The sequence below is a fragment of the Mytilus californianus genome, unplaced genomic scaffold (genome assembly GCF_021869535.1).
Source record: "Mytilus californianus isolate M0D057914Y unplaced genomic scaffold, xbMytCali1.0.p SCAF_5, whole genome shotgun sequence".
In the NCBI taxonomy this organism is placed as follows: domain Eukaryota; kingdom Metazoa; phylum Mollusca; class Bivalvia; order Mytilida; family Mytilidae; genus Mytilus; species Mytilus californianus.
This window is the reverse complement of record NW_026262701.1, coordinates 20,912,075-20,927,676: the sequence shown is the minus strand read 5'-3', so window position 1 is coordinate 20,927,676 and position 15,602 is coordinate 20,912,075. Positions and strand designations below refer to the sequence as shown.

Sequence of the window (15,602 nt, the reverse complement as noted above, 5' to 3'; positions counted from 1 at the left end):
ATGAAAGAAATATTCTGTAATATTTTTTGTACTGGAACCTAACGAGTATAAAGGGTAGAGATTAATTGTTCCACCAGGAACAGATATTAACGCAATGTTTATAACAAAGTTTCCAGGGAAACTTCTGTTCGGCGGAACAAATATACGCAGCAGCAATGTTTCCAGTTTTTTAAATTGTAATTAATTCTTAATTTTAAAATGTCATGGGGGTTCGGCATAGAAGGTTAAAGTGAAGACCGCTTTTTTGTATCTTGGCCACTCGCGGGAAAAAAGATGAATAAAATTTCCTGTTTATAGGGCAGTTGAGATTGGTTACTTTATGAAGCCGTCAAGTATATTAATTTGCCTAGAAAGTTCACCTACTTACAACGACATCTTTTTCAATTAGTTTCGACTGTGAACATGCCCTGCAGTTTGTACCCTTCAGACTTAAATGAAAGGGGAAGATTGGCTCTTGAGATAATCCTCTTTCATAAATATCTTTGACTTAAACAAATGATACCTTGATGCATATAAGCACTTTTAAATATTTTTCTTCTTGCTGCTGCATTCTGAAAAGATAGTAACTTTTAAGGGATGCATATGTCACTTTGTAATTCGGAACATTTTCCATTTTTTCTTTCTGTATAATTTCAAAGAGGAAATGTCCGAATTTAAACATATTTTCATACATATACATGTATATACGCACATGTATATATTTAAACCTGTTTCTAACAGTTCAAACATATTAAAAGTAGTTTAAATAAAGGCAGAAAGAAGTTATGTAAGTACATTTCATCATAATTTGTTGGTTTTCGTGAAGTTAGTTACCAAAATATGTATCGTCAATCTTAAGTAGAACGGTCATGGGTACAGAAGTTGAACTCCTAGTCCAGCGTCTTAAGTCTCTTAGAATGATTTCTCCAAGGTGAACGATGGCTAATCAGTCCACCGGCTAATTCTTTTGGTTGATTACCCGAAATTTGAGTTCTATTGTCTCTAAAGATACATATGCGGTCACGAATGTTATTATATAATTATGCGAAATATTCCTGTCTATCTAAAATATAGCAAACTATTGACAAATTGATTTTTCGAGTTATGTACAAGATATATTTTTCAAAAATTTGACCCGGCCTTTTTCTCTCGCTCAATAATGGCTTACATATAAATTTCAAAGATACCAGGCTTACATATAAATTTCAAAGATACCAGGCTTACATATAAATTTCAAAGATACCAGGCTTACAACTTAGTACGCCAAAATGAGCCTTTCGTCTCAGTATAATATGACTGATCAGTGACGCTCGATTCAAATATATTGTAAGGCCAGATCAATAGCGAAGTTAAATTGAAGAATTGAAAACAAAGGAGACAAAAATTTATGACAAATCTGGTACAACCCATATATGCCTTGTGGAACACTCAAAGATTTTGGAATGATGGTTTTACCAACAGTAAATGACCGCATCAATCTATTTTAATGACTACTGGGCTGATGACAACCTAGAAGACGAAGTCCACCATTAGTCGATTTCAGTGATGTTTACCTACACTGCATACAACTACTCGTGAAAAAACTGCTGCTTGAAAATATGCTTATAAAAACGTACTATGCATGAATTTTCTGTTTTTTAGCATCGTGTAATTTTGTCTGGTTTAATTCAACACTTTGTTATAATCTGTTTCAAATTGATGCATATTTATGCAATAAGTTCTTTTCTAGATATGTACATTTTACAAACGGTCTCAACTGTGTTGAACAAGATTTGTTTTGTTATATGTCACAAACTGTAAAGTTTATATGGCAATACAATATTGAATTGAATTTAAAATAATATGTAGCACATGTCGTTAAGCATCTGTGTCCGTCATAACTTTGAGCAAATGAGCACCCACCTCTTTGTGAATATGAAATTACGGAATGTGTGTTAATTCATTTTCATTATGAGGTTCAGTATTTATGAAAATTAATATTGAAGACAATTAGTTTGTCTCTTACATTATATACTCAACTCGTATCCACTCATATGTTTACTCCTAGATCCGCATCAAGTTCACAGCATATCACAAATTATATGAAGTCGACGAATTAATTAATCATTTAAAATTAATGATGTTTTTTTACAAAACACCCTGTGACCAATATTTCATGCAGTAAGCGTTTATGAACATTACATTTAGTTTTCGTATTATTTTGCAAAATTACAAGAGATAAAAATAAAAATATTATAACAATAACCCACCTTTTTATTTTGCATGCAAACCTGCCGACAAATAAACACGCACGTCAACCTTTGAACGGTCATTTACTTGTTGATTACTTACACTTGTCCTTAATTATTTATAAATAATAATAAAAAAATACAAGTATTTCAAATTACTAGTTGATTAATGTTAATGTATTAATAATTAAGTCGTATGCATGACATCGAGTCTTACAGTGAAATACGAGTAGCATATCCCTGAAACCAATTTGAGAGGGAAAAAACCTGTATATTTATTTTTAAATTATGAGCATAGGACTTATAATCCTGATTTACCTTTACAAAAATTATTTTTAATCAATACATCAGTTACATTTTATTAACACCTAGGGCATAATTCTAGCATCCATATATATTCCTATACAGCGTATTTTTTGTAAGAAAGTCACGAATTCCCAAAACTTGATGCGAGTTATTCCCCTTTCTAATAAGAAGTACTGTTTGCTGCAATGAATAATAAAGATGTCGCAAATATAAATTCAATACTTATAATAATTTTAAACTTTACATTGTTTGAAAAGTGGTATGCTTAAAGTAGACATGAAGAAGTTTAAAAATCCGGATAAAGAAAAGAAGTGTGAAAGGAATAGATGCTTTTCATTTAGAGAACTGTGACTTCTTTTCAGGAAATGGAATGACATGAATCAAACTATATTTTGTTAACACATTTCGGTAGCGCTTTAGCAATCAGAATACGATGAGGAAATTACAAGTATTGGTTTGCGAAAGTACAAGTTTATATAGTTATACAATTCCATTATAGTTTAAGCTCGGTTATATTCCATTCTCCTTTATCCAGCTAGATACCAAAATCAGATTTTTTTCCAGAATATGTAAAGAAGCAAGTATAGAAAAGAATGAAACTTGATATTATATAACTTATATAATATAAGGTTCCTCTTTTAGACGCAAACTGATTTTTCTATTGCAGATGACATAAGCAATTATTGCTCTACATATTATGTACAATACAAGGTCATAATGAAGTAAATGTCAACCCTACGAGCTTATGCAACAACGAATAACTTTCTCTTGCAAAATTATAGTCAATTGCCATCAACGAAGCAATCTTCTAAAAGTTTACCGTCTCATAATAATAATGAGGACACAGCAAAAAAAATTAAGAAAGAAATAAAACCAACAACAACAAAAAAAAACAACAACAACAAAAAAAAACAGAAAAAACGAAAAACCCAAGAAGTTAATCGGCTTTATAAATGACTTCAGAAAATACTGTTTTCCATGAATCAAAAAAATTAACTTGTATATATGTTTTTTGTGTGCAACAATTTTTATATGGACGTATAAGCACATTCCTTTCTCAACTCCGGGTGATGATGGAATCTTCCCAATCCGCCTGAAAGTCGCTTTAAAATGCAAAACGTCTACACATACTTAAAATGAAAATGATATAACTTTTTACACAGGTTAATCTAACATGTACAACAGCTATCAGCATCCAAAAAGTTATTTGTAGATTATCAGTTGAACCAGTTTAGTTTTGCATTATTTTCTGGATTAACAGATAAAAAAAAATCTGCTATTTTACCGAATAGCCAAGGCTCATACACATATTGGAATGTTGTACTTGAGTAGATTTAGTAGTGATATTTAGTTTTTCAAGCAGGGGTATACAAACAAAAAATGTGCTAGAGAAGTCATTTTTGAAAAGACTATTGCTCAATAAAGCCCGCCATAAATCATGCATAATGATCCAGTTGGTTTCACATTTCCTTGTTGGTTGGTAATTGTGACCTCTTAAAGGTTCGAATTGCATAAGTGTATGTACTATATATAGTATCACTAAACCATATTTAGATATCATTTACTTTAATTTCATTTGTGTACAGACACATACAGGTGGAATCTTTCTATTTTAAAAAATGGGCGACTGCTTGCTCCCCCTATTCTGCATTCAAAAATGTTTGTCCCGTTGTTTTGTCTAACACTGTTTTTAATGTCACTATTCTCGGTTATTCATTTAACCATTAATTGTTTTGGTCCCTATTATATAAATTGTGTATCAATCATTTTCGTCAAACTAGACTTTGATGTAGTTTGGGACTAGAATGTGATAAATGTTGGCATATATTAGTGAATATTAGTGGCGTTATTATATTTTCTTTGCTTCTTTTCCTAGGTTTCAATTCTGAAAGTGTGAATCTGCGTCAATTCAACACTCGGTATAACATATTTTTGTCACATTAGATCCTGAATGACTTGTACCTAGACTTTAATTCTAAGAATTTATATTGTATGTGGATTAAAAAAATACTTTATATCAAATGAGTTAAAAGCACAATTTAAAGTTCGTGTTGGTCAGTCATAATATATAGCTGTGCTACCACAATTTGTTGCAAAAAAAAAAATGCAAAAAAGGACTCTTAACCGTTGGGACTATTTAAAGAAAAAAATATAAAACTATTGTGTTGGCATTTTTAACCTCAGGTCAATCACATAAAAGTACAGTTATTCGTTAGAAAATAAGTAGTACATGGTGATCTGAATGTAATGTTGCCAAACATTCGAAAACATATGGGGGAAACTTAACAAATTATGCTTGAATAATTTTTCGGTAATGATCGGTAATACTTCCTTCAAATTACTGCTAAAATGTACAAACCATTATAACAGTAAGAAAATTTCAAGTTTCTGCGAAAACCTTTCACTGTTGAGACATAGAATGTGTAACAGTTCAAATTCATTATATCCTAAGCTTTGTTTTGCTTATGATTGTCTGTGTCTCCTCTAGGATTTGTGACATGCCTGAATTGAAGTCACTTGTGTGCTAATATGATTTAAAATCATAAACATGTCATTGATTAGCTTTTTAATTTTGTTGTTTAATGACAACATATCATATCATTTCTCATTGTTGTTCTATAAGATTTCCTTTGTTATTTTTTAGTTTTCTCAACATACCATTAGTTAACATAATAATTCTTGTATGTTTTGCTTCTATCCATGGACATGATGTAAACACTTGTAAAAGTTCGGTTGGTTTGCCACCAAAATATGTCTAGTTCTAAGATAACGTAGTAATCCGGATGGTATTCTATCTCAATCTCATTGTTTAAAAAGCAAGAGGTAATTTGTTTTATAAGCGAGAATTAATTGTTTTATAAGCGAGAAGTAATATTTTCTTTAAATTTCAAAGAACATTTATTTGACTGTAAAGCAAACAGATACTATATCTTTCATCTTAATACTTGAAATTTGTTGTGTAGTTTGTTCTGATGTTGCATATCTCAGGCATTTTTAAATCATTAATATTTCTAAAACTACCAAAAAAATTCCCTTAATAAGGGCACACATTAATAATAGTATCTACAACAACAAATCTTGGGGCTATTTTCACTCTTATTTATTTTTAACATAAATTGATTACGTTTTGCAGAACGCACTATGTTTCCGACTTTATAATTTGAGAATAATCTATTAACTATACGAAATATGCAGGACAATGAACGCTATTGTCTTAAACTATCAAACATATCAATCTAAAAGGTATCCTAACAAGGACCAGTGTACAGAGCATTCAATTTGTGAAAGTTATCAAACAATATTCATTTTAAATTGCTACCGTTAATATTATCATCTATAAGAGCTGATATACTTGTACCCTCTGTAAACCAAATTTTAAACGTTTATTTTAGAATTTACATACCTGCCAGCTTTCATAATTCATGAGAGATGTTGATTGGATTGAAATCCCCATGAATATCTCATGATAGGTACTCGAAGGAGTTTAAAAATAAAATGTTGTGGCTCTCATTTGAACGTTTCGTTTTACAGATCAAAATGAAATTTGTATTTCTTTTTATAAATGATATATTAGGAGTATTTAAGGGGGATCTAAGATATTTAATGGACTTGGAGTTCAAGCTCCGTTAATCTTCCTTCAATTTCAAGATTTACGTGAAATAATTTTCACTGTATGAAACATGGCGGTGAAATGCCTTTCAGCACAAAGATTTAGAATAGAAATGACCAAACATGCTAAATGGAAATAACCCTTTACTATCCCCTTTTATTAAGAAGACTTGTAAGCCAATCTGATTAAAATATAAATGTATGACCTTTGTCACATTGTCCAGTAACCATGCTTTACTTACATGGATCTGACTACGCTCTGATTAACATTCTGTTTGAAGACCTTTTGGGATTCTGAATTTCATGAGTTTTGTCGTAATGATACATACCTTCAAAAATCTGGAGGCAGAAATTTCATGGGGAGAAGCAATAATTATCAGAATACACTCAAACAAATCGTTGTCAGATCCTTGTATAAAGGTATAAAGCATGGATAAACGATGTTTTTCATTCAGATTGCATGTAAGCAAATTATTAACAGCAAATGCTTAAATTAAATATCTTAGTAAAGACAAAAAAAAAAACATTTTAATGCACAAGTCATGTACAAAACAGTGTTGGTCTGTCTGCTGACAAGGATTATGTTAATGCCTTCAATATTTTTTGCCTTTAAATCATTTCAAAGTAATTTCAAATTTCTATCTATAAATATTCTATTTATTATATTGTATCTATTCATATACTAGTAGATATTTTAAAATTGAACTGTTTCTGTATATCTCTGTCATAACCTGTTTAATATCAACTTATAACAATGCAATGGCTATGGTGCCTGTTTGTTTGTTCTATCCACTGAAAAAGCTGTGCAAAATGACTTTTCATTTGTATATGAAAGTATTATTTAAACCTTTCTGTTTTCTGTTTTCTGGAGCCTGGATGGTTAAATTTATCACTTGAATGTAACTAATCATTGTACCCTGTCTATCAGAATACTTCAATTATTGTAACAAATGCTAGATATTCCAAGTTGTAATTTTTTTCTTTTTTAAAATTATAATAAAAATGCATTTGTCAGACTGTTGGGACCATTCTTCAACAGGTTTTTTTAGGGATAAATGCTTTTACTACAAGCATTCCTGATGAAGTTGTCTCCCTCTCTCTTATGCTTCTACCAAATCTTTTTACGAATTTGAAATGGGATCTCTTCACTTAATAAAAAAAATAGGTTATCTAAATGCTTAAAACCTTTTTGATAGTTCATGTAAAATTCTGAATCTTTTTGAAAGATTTCAGTCATACAAAACATTTTAATCACTTAATGAACTTCCTTCACTTAACAATAATGAAGTTTTGTTCAAAATTATCCATAGCTCAAGACATTTCAATTCAGCCTTATTTTCTGTTGTATTGCTGTAACTGTGGTGACTCTGCATCTTTATAAAAGTTTTAATTGGAGAAAAAATATTTTCACTTAAAATACGTCTGTACTAATCAGAACTTATATTTTTTTCAAGAAATAAAATTAATCAGTTCAGTTTGAAACATAAGATTCAAAGCATTTCTCTTCTACTTTAAAATTTGCACATATAAAAGTTTGAGTTTTTGTTGCTATATATATAATATTGAACAGATTTTATTCTTTGTATCAAAGCAGCCTTAATTATTGCTGATTTGTTTAATCAAGTTTAAATTCGGAGTACCTTTGAAACATTGGAAAGACCATCAGTACAGGATCCTGCCTATCTAAATATGTTAACGATATTTTCAGGTAGTCTGATTTTTCATGTATTTGTAAATCGAAATTTGAAAATGACATAAAAATATATTCTCATCATTCAAAAGTTTGGGATATTTTTTCTTCAAAAAAAGGTAGAAACACATCTACAATTGAACATAATATCGAGTAGGAAAATTCTAAAAAAAAAATGATTAAAATATATAAACAGGATCCTCTAATTTCATGGCATTCCAATACTAACCTTATTACATATGTGCTGGCTCCATCCTGATTTGTCTCTGTCTGTAGTACTGGTTGTTTAAACTGTTGACAGCCCTCTCAGCATCATCTTGGCTCCTAAACCCTACCATTGCTGCTGAACCTTGCATGTCATTACCAATTTGTACCCGAACAGTTTCCTGGATAGGGTTAAAGCCTTGAAAAAAGTTTAGCACTTCTCGAATTGAAATGGTAAAAGGCCAGTTCTCTGTTTTCACATAGTATGTACTTCTACGTCCAAACTGTGGACCAGTATTTGCACGACCTGCTGGTTGCTTTATCATTCTTAACATGTCTATCATTTCACTCCTTTGAATAGGTTTCACAGTCACTGCCTTTCTCATAAAAACTTCATTATCTTTTAGCAATGCCCTAGCACAAACTGACTCATTAATAAATTCTGCAAAAGCCTCTCCTAAAGATTTTCCATTTGAATCTAGCACAAGATGAATACCTCGATTGCCTACTTCTAGACCAGAAAAGAAGCTGAACTGCAAATCTTGCAATGCAACATATGACGGTAGTCCTTTCAAATGAACACATGTATAGTCAGATTTTAGTGCATCTCCAGCTGCTTTCACATCTTTATTACCAGAAGGGATCAATTGAGTACCAATTTTTCCTAGTTCTTCTTTTAAATTATCCAAGTCCTTCTGAGACACTGATTTAATGTGAACAGTCTTTCCTGCTAACTGTTTCAAGTCTAATGATAAAGCTTTATCAAAGTCCAATTCATTATCAAATTTCACCATTGACATACCAGTTGGTCGTCTTTGCTGATCATGTTCAATATATATTGCACTGCCATTTTCTGCAATTTTCAGATCCTTAAAGAATTTTTGAAGCTCTTCTTTATTCACTGAAGTTGCCCAGCCTTTAACCTGAACTATATTCTCTTTAGGAATTGTTTTAGCAGGGGATGTTTTAGATGGTTCCTCTATCTTCATTTTCTTAGCTTCATTATCCTTTGAGGGCATGAATGAATCTACTTGTTTATCATATTCTTCTTGAGGGCAAGATTTAACTTCAATAACATTGTCATTTAATTGTTTTTTATTTCTCTCTATAGCTTCAAAATATGCCTGTGAACTGCAAAAGTTTATGTAAGCAACCCCAATTCTCTTTCCTTCCCCATCATTTATCATTTTCAATCCATCCCAAGGAATTTCACATCCCTGAAAGAACTTTCTAACATCCCTATATCCAGCATTAGTAGGCAAATTCTTCACTACTATTGATAGAGAAGGCATTGTTTTTCTGTATTGTCGTTTTAATCCTTTTGGATCTGCTGCATCAATCTTGGCTGGTGGTGAACTTTTTAGTGGAGGACCTGACAGCGGAGATCTTGATGTATCAGTGAATTTCGATGAAGGTTTTGGTGCATCAGTAAAAGCTGGTGGACCTGCAGGTTGGGGTCTTGACGTATCAGGCAATAAAGGGACTTTTGGACGTTGCTCCCAATCGTTTGAAGCTTTTCTAGACATTATTGGTGCCTTCTGTATTGGTCTTACAGGTCTTACACCTGGAGGGGCTGCTCCTAATATACCTGGCTGAGTTGAAGGGTCAAACCTAGTAATATTTTGTCTCACGCTGGTAATGTTTGTACTCATTAGAGATCTTGGGCTAGATATAGATGTACTCAGAGGTGGTTTAGGCCCAGTCACTGTTGAAGGACTATTTTTTGGTAAGCTTTGTAACGTTGTACTACTTGCAGCTGATGCAGGACTTTTAGCTATACTAAATGAAACTGGTGTATTAGAAACAGATCTGTTATCTATAACAGCATCTTTCGACACAGGTAAATTTGAAAATGATGATGTTTTAAAACTTGGTGAAGTACTTTGTGTGTTTGGATGCTTTGATGGTACAGGAATAGATTGCAAAGGCACAGTTGTTGGTGGAATTGAAGACTTGCTTACACTACTTTGAGAAACAGATGTCTGTTTAGGTGCAGTGCCTATATCTGATTTCAGTTGCTGACTTGTTTTGCTTGGTGTTGTTCTGGATTCATTTTCTCTTTTTACATCTCTTTCGTCAAAACGTTTTTCTCTTCCAAACTCATCCACTTTTTTGTCTCGACTATCTCGTGGTGATCTGCGACTGTCCCTATCATCCCTGTATCTACCATCATATCTACTATCTCTATCCCTATCTCGTTCTGTTCTAGATCTATCATAATCTCTAGACCTATCATAATCTCTTGATCTGTCATAATCCCTACTTCTGTCTCTAAGACGATCATCTCTCCTATCATAATCAGAACGTCTTCTATCAACTTCTGATCTGCTTCTATCGTCTCTACTGTAACGATCTATGTCACGCCTGCGATCACGATCTCTTTCCCTATCTCTATCTCTTCTGTCTTCATCTCTTTTCGTATCTTCATCGCGGCGTTGTCTAGTATCAACATCTTGTTTTGCCTCTCTTCCTGCACTTCTTTGATTTCTGGAATCTACATCTGATGGCCTATCATTCAGTCTTGATGGGATTTTATTCTCCTCTCCTCTCTTGTCAGTGTCTTGAGGTCTATTTCTATTGTCAATCAGATCGTCAGACTTGTTTTTTGAATCATCCAGCAGTGGCCTTTGTATAGGTTGATTCTGACGTTGATCTGAGCCACCTATGAGTCCTGGTATAAGTGGCTGAACAGTATTTCCTGGTGTTCCTATAGATGTAAATGGGGTATTAGGTCTTGGCTGATTTGCACTTACTGGAATGCTTTCATTTATTCTTAAAGGTCTGTTAAATGGTGGCTGTGAAAAACCTGGAGCTCCAAGTCTTGGAGGTGGTTGTCTGATATCTGGTAGCCTGGCAGGTGGAGGTCTATTGGGAAATCTTGGGTCAAAACTTGGCTGGTTTGGAAATGGAGCTCTAAAAGGTTGATTCTGGAAACCTCTAGGTTGTGGGTAATCCTCACTTTTATACTCTTCTTGATCATCCACTATATCCATTGGAGAACCACCACTTGTATCAGTAGAGGGCTTTGCATCAAACGGCACGGATGGTCTTCCAGTTTTCTGGTCATATGCTGGTTGATTTTTGTCATTATAACTAAATGGTCCTTTTCTAAGATAGTGTTCATCTAATGAAGGTCTTCCATCAACTCCATAAGATGGATGATCATACTGTCTCTCAATAAGTGGAGGCTTATTGTCATAATGTGGTAGTCCATCCCTAAAAGGTGGTGGTCTTTCTCCATATGGAGGTCTATCTGGAAACCCAAGTGGCGGCCTGTCATATTGGCTAGATGGAATTGGTCTATCAAATGTTCCAGATGGAGTTGGTCTTTCAAATGTCCCTGATGGAGCTGGTCTTTCATATGGCCCTGATGGAGCTGGTCGGTCAAATGGACCAGATGGAGGTGGCCTTTCATATTGATCTCTTGGAGGTGGCCTTTCATATTGATCTCTAGGAGGTGGCCTTTCATATTGATCTCTTGGAGGTGGCCTTTCATATGCATCCCTTGGTGGTATTCTTTCATGTGCATCTCTTGGTGATGGTCTTTCATGTGCATCATAAGCATCTCTTGGTGGAAGTCTTTCATGATCATCTCTAGGTGGAAGTCTTTCATTTGTATCTCTAGGTGTTGGTCTTTCATATGCATCTACAGCTGGTGGCCTTTCATGTGTATCAGCAGGGGGTGGTCTGAGTGGGTACCCATATACTTCCTTGTCTGGTTGGCTGAAACCATCTCTTGAGGCACCATATGGAGGTCTTCTATTTTCATTTCCGATGGATGAAGGGATATTAAAATTTGGAGGTGGGTGATTAAAGTCTGGATTAACTTTTTTATCAAATTCTGGATTCCAAAAAGGTGGAGGCTCATTCTCATCAACATTTCCTTTGTCATCTAATTTGTCTTCGACTTTTCCAATATGCATTCTGCTATCACTGTCCTCATACTGATTTATTTCTGATATTTTTTTATTCGGATCTGGTGTTTCTAATAAACCAGAAGGTGGTCTTTGCGCTGGGGAAGAACGATGATCTATTCCCTGATTCCAATTTGATGAAGGTCCTAGTCCATATCTTCTCTGAGAACCATCTCCTCTATACCCATATTGATCACGAGGATCATTGTCACGATTATAATGATGTCTGTCCAAACCAGGGGGAGTTCTTTCACTAAGCTGTAGATTTCTCTCATGTGATGGAAGTGTTTCCCTAATGTCCTCATAACCAGGTCTTCTATCATAGCTTCTGTCTCTTTCTGTTCCACTAATTGGAAGTTGAGTTTGTCCACTTGGTGTTATGAATCTATTTGGGTCTGGAGGATACACATCTGTGCTACCCTCTTGTCTTGAAGTTGGAACCTGGAATGGATCCCATGGTCTCCGAGGATCATTCTGAAAGCTCCCAGGTGGTCCGGGTTCTAATGTAGGCTTTGACTGTGGGTCCTGCCTTAGTGTTTCCCATGCCTGCTGTTGAGGATATGGAGGATATAGTGGAACTTTTTCTGTATCACCTTTTCTTTCTTGCAGTCTTGGGGAAATGACATCTTGGCCTCTGGAACTTGATCGACTATTCTCATCCAATTCAGTGGGTGTTGGATAGCTTGTTCTACTCTCAACAGATGAACCACGATCTGATCTTGGTTGAAACCTATCAGGAAATCCCTCTCTAGATGCTGGAGGATATCTCTCTTGATAGCCATCTCTGCTCTGTGGTGGATATCTGTCTGGAAATCTATCTTTTGCATATCTGTCAGGCTGTTGCCCATACCTGGCTACATCTGCAGCTGATTCTTGTGAATGGGAACTGTTACGGTCATAATCACCATTGTGTGTTGGGTGAGAGTTAATATATGAATCTTTTGGAGTATCTCCAGTTGGATATCTTCTATCTAAAGGCTGACCATACCTCTCCGTTGGTTGGCTTTCTCTATTGTATGAAAGCTGTTCTTGAACATTTTGAGAAGCTGCTGTTCTGTCTGGGTATCTTCCTAACTGATCATCATAATGCCCCTGTTGTTGATCTGGTCTGTCAAAATGTGGTCCTACAGGCATAACATTCTGTGTGTGCAATTGGCTTGGTCTATTATAACCCCTTTCCAATTCTGGAGCCTGTCTGTCTTGTGGTGGATAAACTTGTTTGTCTGCTGGCTTAGCATATTCTGAAGCCATATATGGCTGCGGTGGAGTTTGATGTGTTTGTGGTGGTGTTGTTTGCTCAATTGATGCTGGAGCACTTTGATTCCTAGCCTCACCAATAACATTCTGCATTTCTGATTTACTACTGAGAAACAGCTGCACTGAATTTGTATCAATATAGCCATTATTCATCATCATTGCCTTCCTTGCATCCTCATCACTAACAAAAGCAATAAAAGCATCACCTTTTTCTCCTCCTATGATGTGAACACCTCCTGGGGGTATGTTGAGGCCCTTGAAGAACTGGCGTATATCCATAGCACTTGCTGACCATGGTAAATTCTGGAGACGAATAATAACTGACATCTTGAATTCTGAAAAAAGAAATGTATTATCATGTATTGTGTTTATACTGTAGGTCAGGGTGAATATTTCTCTTACACAATGTTTGATTTTGTATAATCTGTTTCATAGTAACATTAAATTGTTTGCATGATTGATTTTGAGTAGTGTTTCTGGCTACATACATTTGTAAAGGGTTTCATGAAACCATGTCTCATTGCTATTGCTTCTGTTAAGAGTTAAAGTGAAATTTTAACTAACAAATATTTAGTCTAGTTTTCAGTAAAATATGGTAGCTAATAAAAAAAATGATTTTTTTTCTGCAGATGCTATTTCTTGTTCATGAAGAAGCTTTTTGCCATGTTGTGTAATGTTCCCTAAAAGTTCTAAACTGTGAAAAACAATGTGGTAGAGAGTTGTCTCATTGGCAATCATACCAAATCTTCTTCATCTGTCAGTCTGACACAATTCTATGAATGTTTGACAAAGTCATTGGTGTCTAGAAATTTAATCAAAGATTGTACCTAAATGCAATCTGCAGAAAACAAAAGTGCATTAATCTGGAAAAAAAATAATATTCATAAAAATTTTCTATGGATGGGAGATTTTTATCAGAAAAGCTTCTATTCAAGTTACATATAAAAACATGAAAAATTCAGAGAAGTTTTAAAAACTTATTGATGTCTTAAAATATTTTAAATATAGACTGAACCTAAATGTGAAGACACAGAATAGAATGTAGAATCATATGTCTGGCTTATGTGACTACTGCCACAAAAAAGCTGAACAAAAATCTGTAGTGTTGGTCAATAACATTTTTAATGCCATGGCACTCAGTGGATAGGAATACTTTGTGAAATCTATGTATATAATATACAAATCGAACAGATGTCTCAAATTCTTTTTAATACTTGTAGACATTGTACTACCTGAAGTTATAAAAGACCAGCTAGGATCACCTACTTTAAACAGAATTCAAATTCTTGGAATTTGGCAGCAGACAGTTTTTCGATACATAATTAAATTTTTAAAAATTTTGTCCAAACATTTTTTTTTTCATATCAATTGAAGCAAATATTAGTGAAATAATGAAATGCAATTAAAATCAACAGAAATTAATTTAATGTTATTCTTTCTGAATGTATTGCGGTTGATGATTGTCTTGATCAAGTATATATCTTGTAATAAAATGCTCCGCAGGGCGCAGCTTGATACGACCGCAGAGGTCGAACCCTGAACAGTTGGGGCAAGTATGGACACAACATTCAAGCTTGATACAGCTTTGCATTTGGATTGTGATTAAATATTTGACACAGCATAGGTTTCTGACACAGAATGAATGTGGTCTAAGAACTTAAAAATTTTAAATTGGACATTTACCTATTATGGTCCAATATCCAAAATCTAAATACATGGTTAGATTCAGCATATCAAAGAACCCCAAGAATTCAATTTTTGATGAAATCAAACAAAGTTTTATTTTGGACCCTTTTGACCTCAATGTGGACAAAGTTGATAACGGGGCCCAAAAATCAAAAATCTAAATACATGGTTAGATTTAGCATATCAAAGAACCCCATATATTCAATTTTTGTTGAAATCAAACAAAGTTTAATTTTGGACCCCGATTTGGACCAACTTAAAAAAAATGGGTCCATAATCAAAAATCTAAATACATGTTTAGATTCAGCATATCAAAGAACCCTAAGAATTCAATTTTTGTTAAAATCAATTTAATTTTGGACCCTTTGGACCTTAATGTAGACCAATTTGAAAACGGAACCAAAAATTAAGAATCTAAATACACGGTTAGATTCGGCATATCAAAGAACCCCAATTATTTAATTTTTGATGAAATCAAACAAAGTTTAATTTTGGACCCTTTGGACCTCAATGTGGACCAATTTAAAAACGGGGCCCAAAATTCAAAAACTAAATACAAGGTTAGATTCAGCATATTAAAGAACCCCAAGAATTCAAGAATAAAACCCCATTGAAATTGGTCAGGAAATAAGCAATTTATACGAAGTATCTTCTTTTGCACAATACTGTGCAATTAAATATTTCTTGCTATTGCGCAATACTGTACAATTGACAATCTCTTGCTTATGC

At 33.9% G+C, this 15,602-nt stretch overlaps 1 protein-coding gene across 1 annotated transcript in view; it reads right to left on the bottom strand.

The window, feature by feature from the left end:
• The window catches only part of LOC127702664 (uncharacterized), a 41,744-nt gene extending 28,222 nt beyond the window's left edge, over positions 1-13,522 (bottom strand). The window contains exon 1 of the mRNA XM_052206955.1: positions 8,042-13,522. Within this exon, the coding sequence (XP_052062915.1) occupies positions 8,046-13,514 (5,469 nt within the window). The 5' untranslated portion in view covers positions 13,515-13,522 and the 3' untranslated portion in view covers positions 8,042-8,045. The remainder of the gene's footprint in view (positions 1-8,041) is intronic.
• Positions 13,523-15,602: the final 2,080 nt, after the last annotated feature.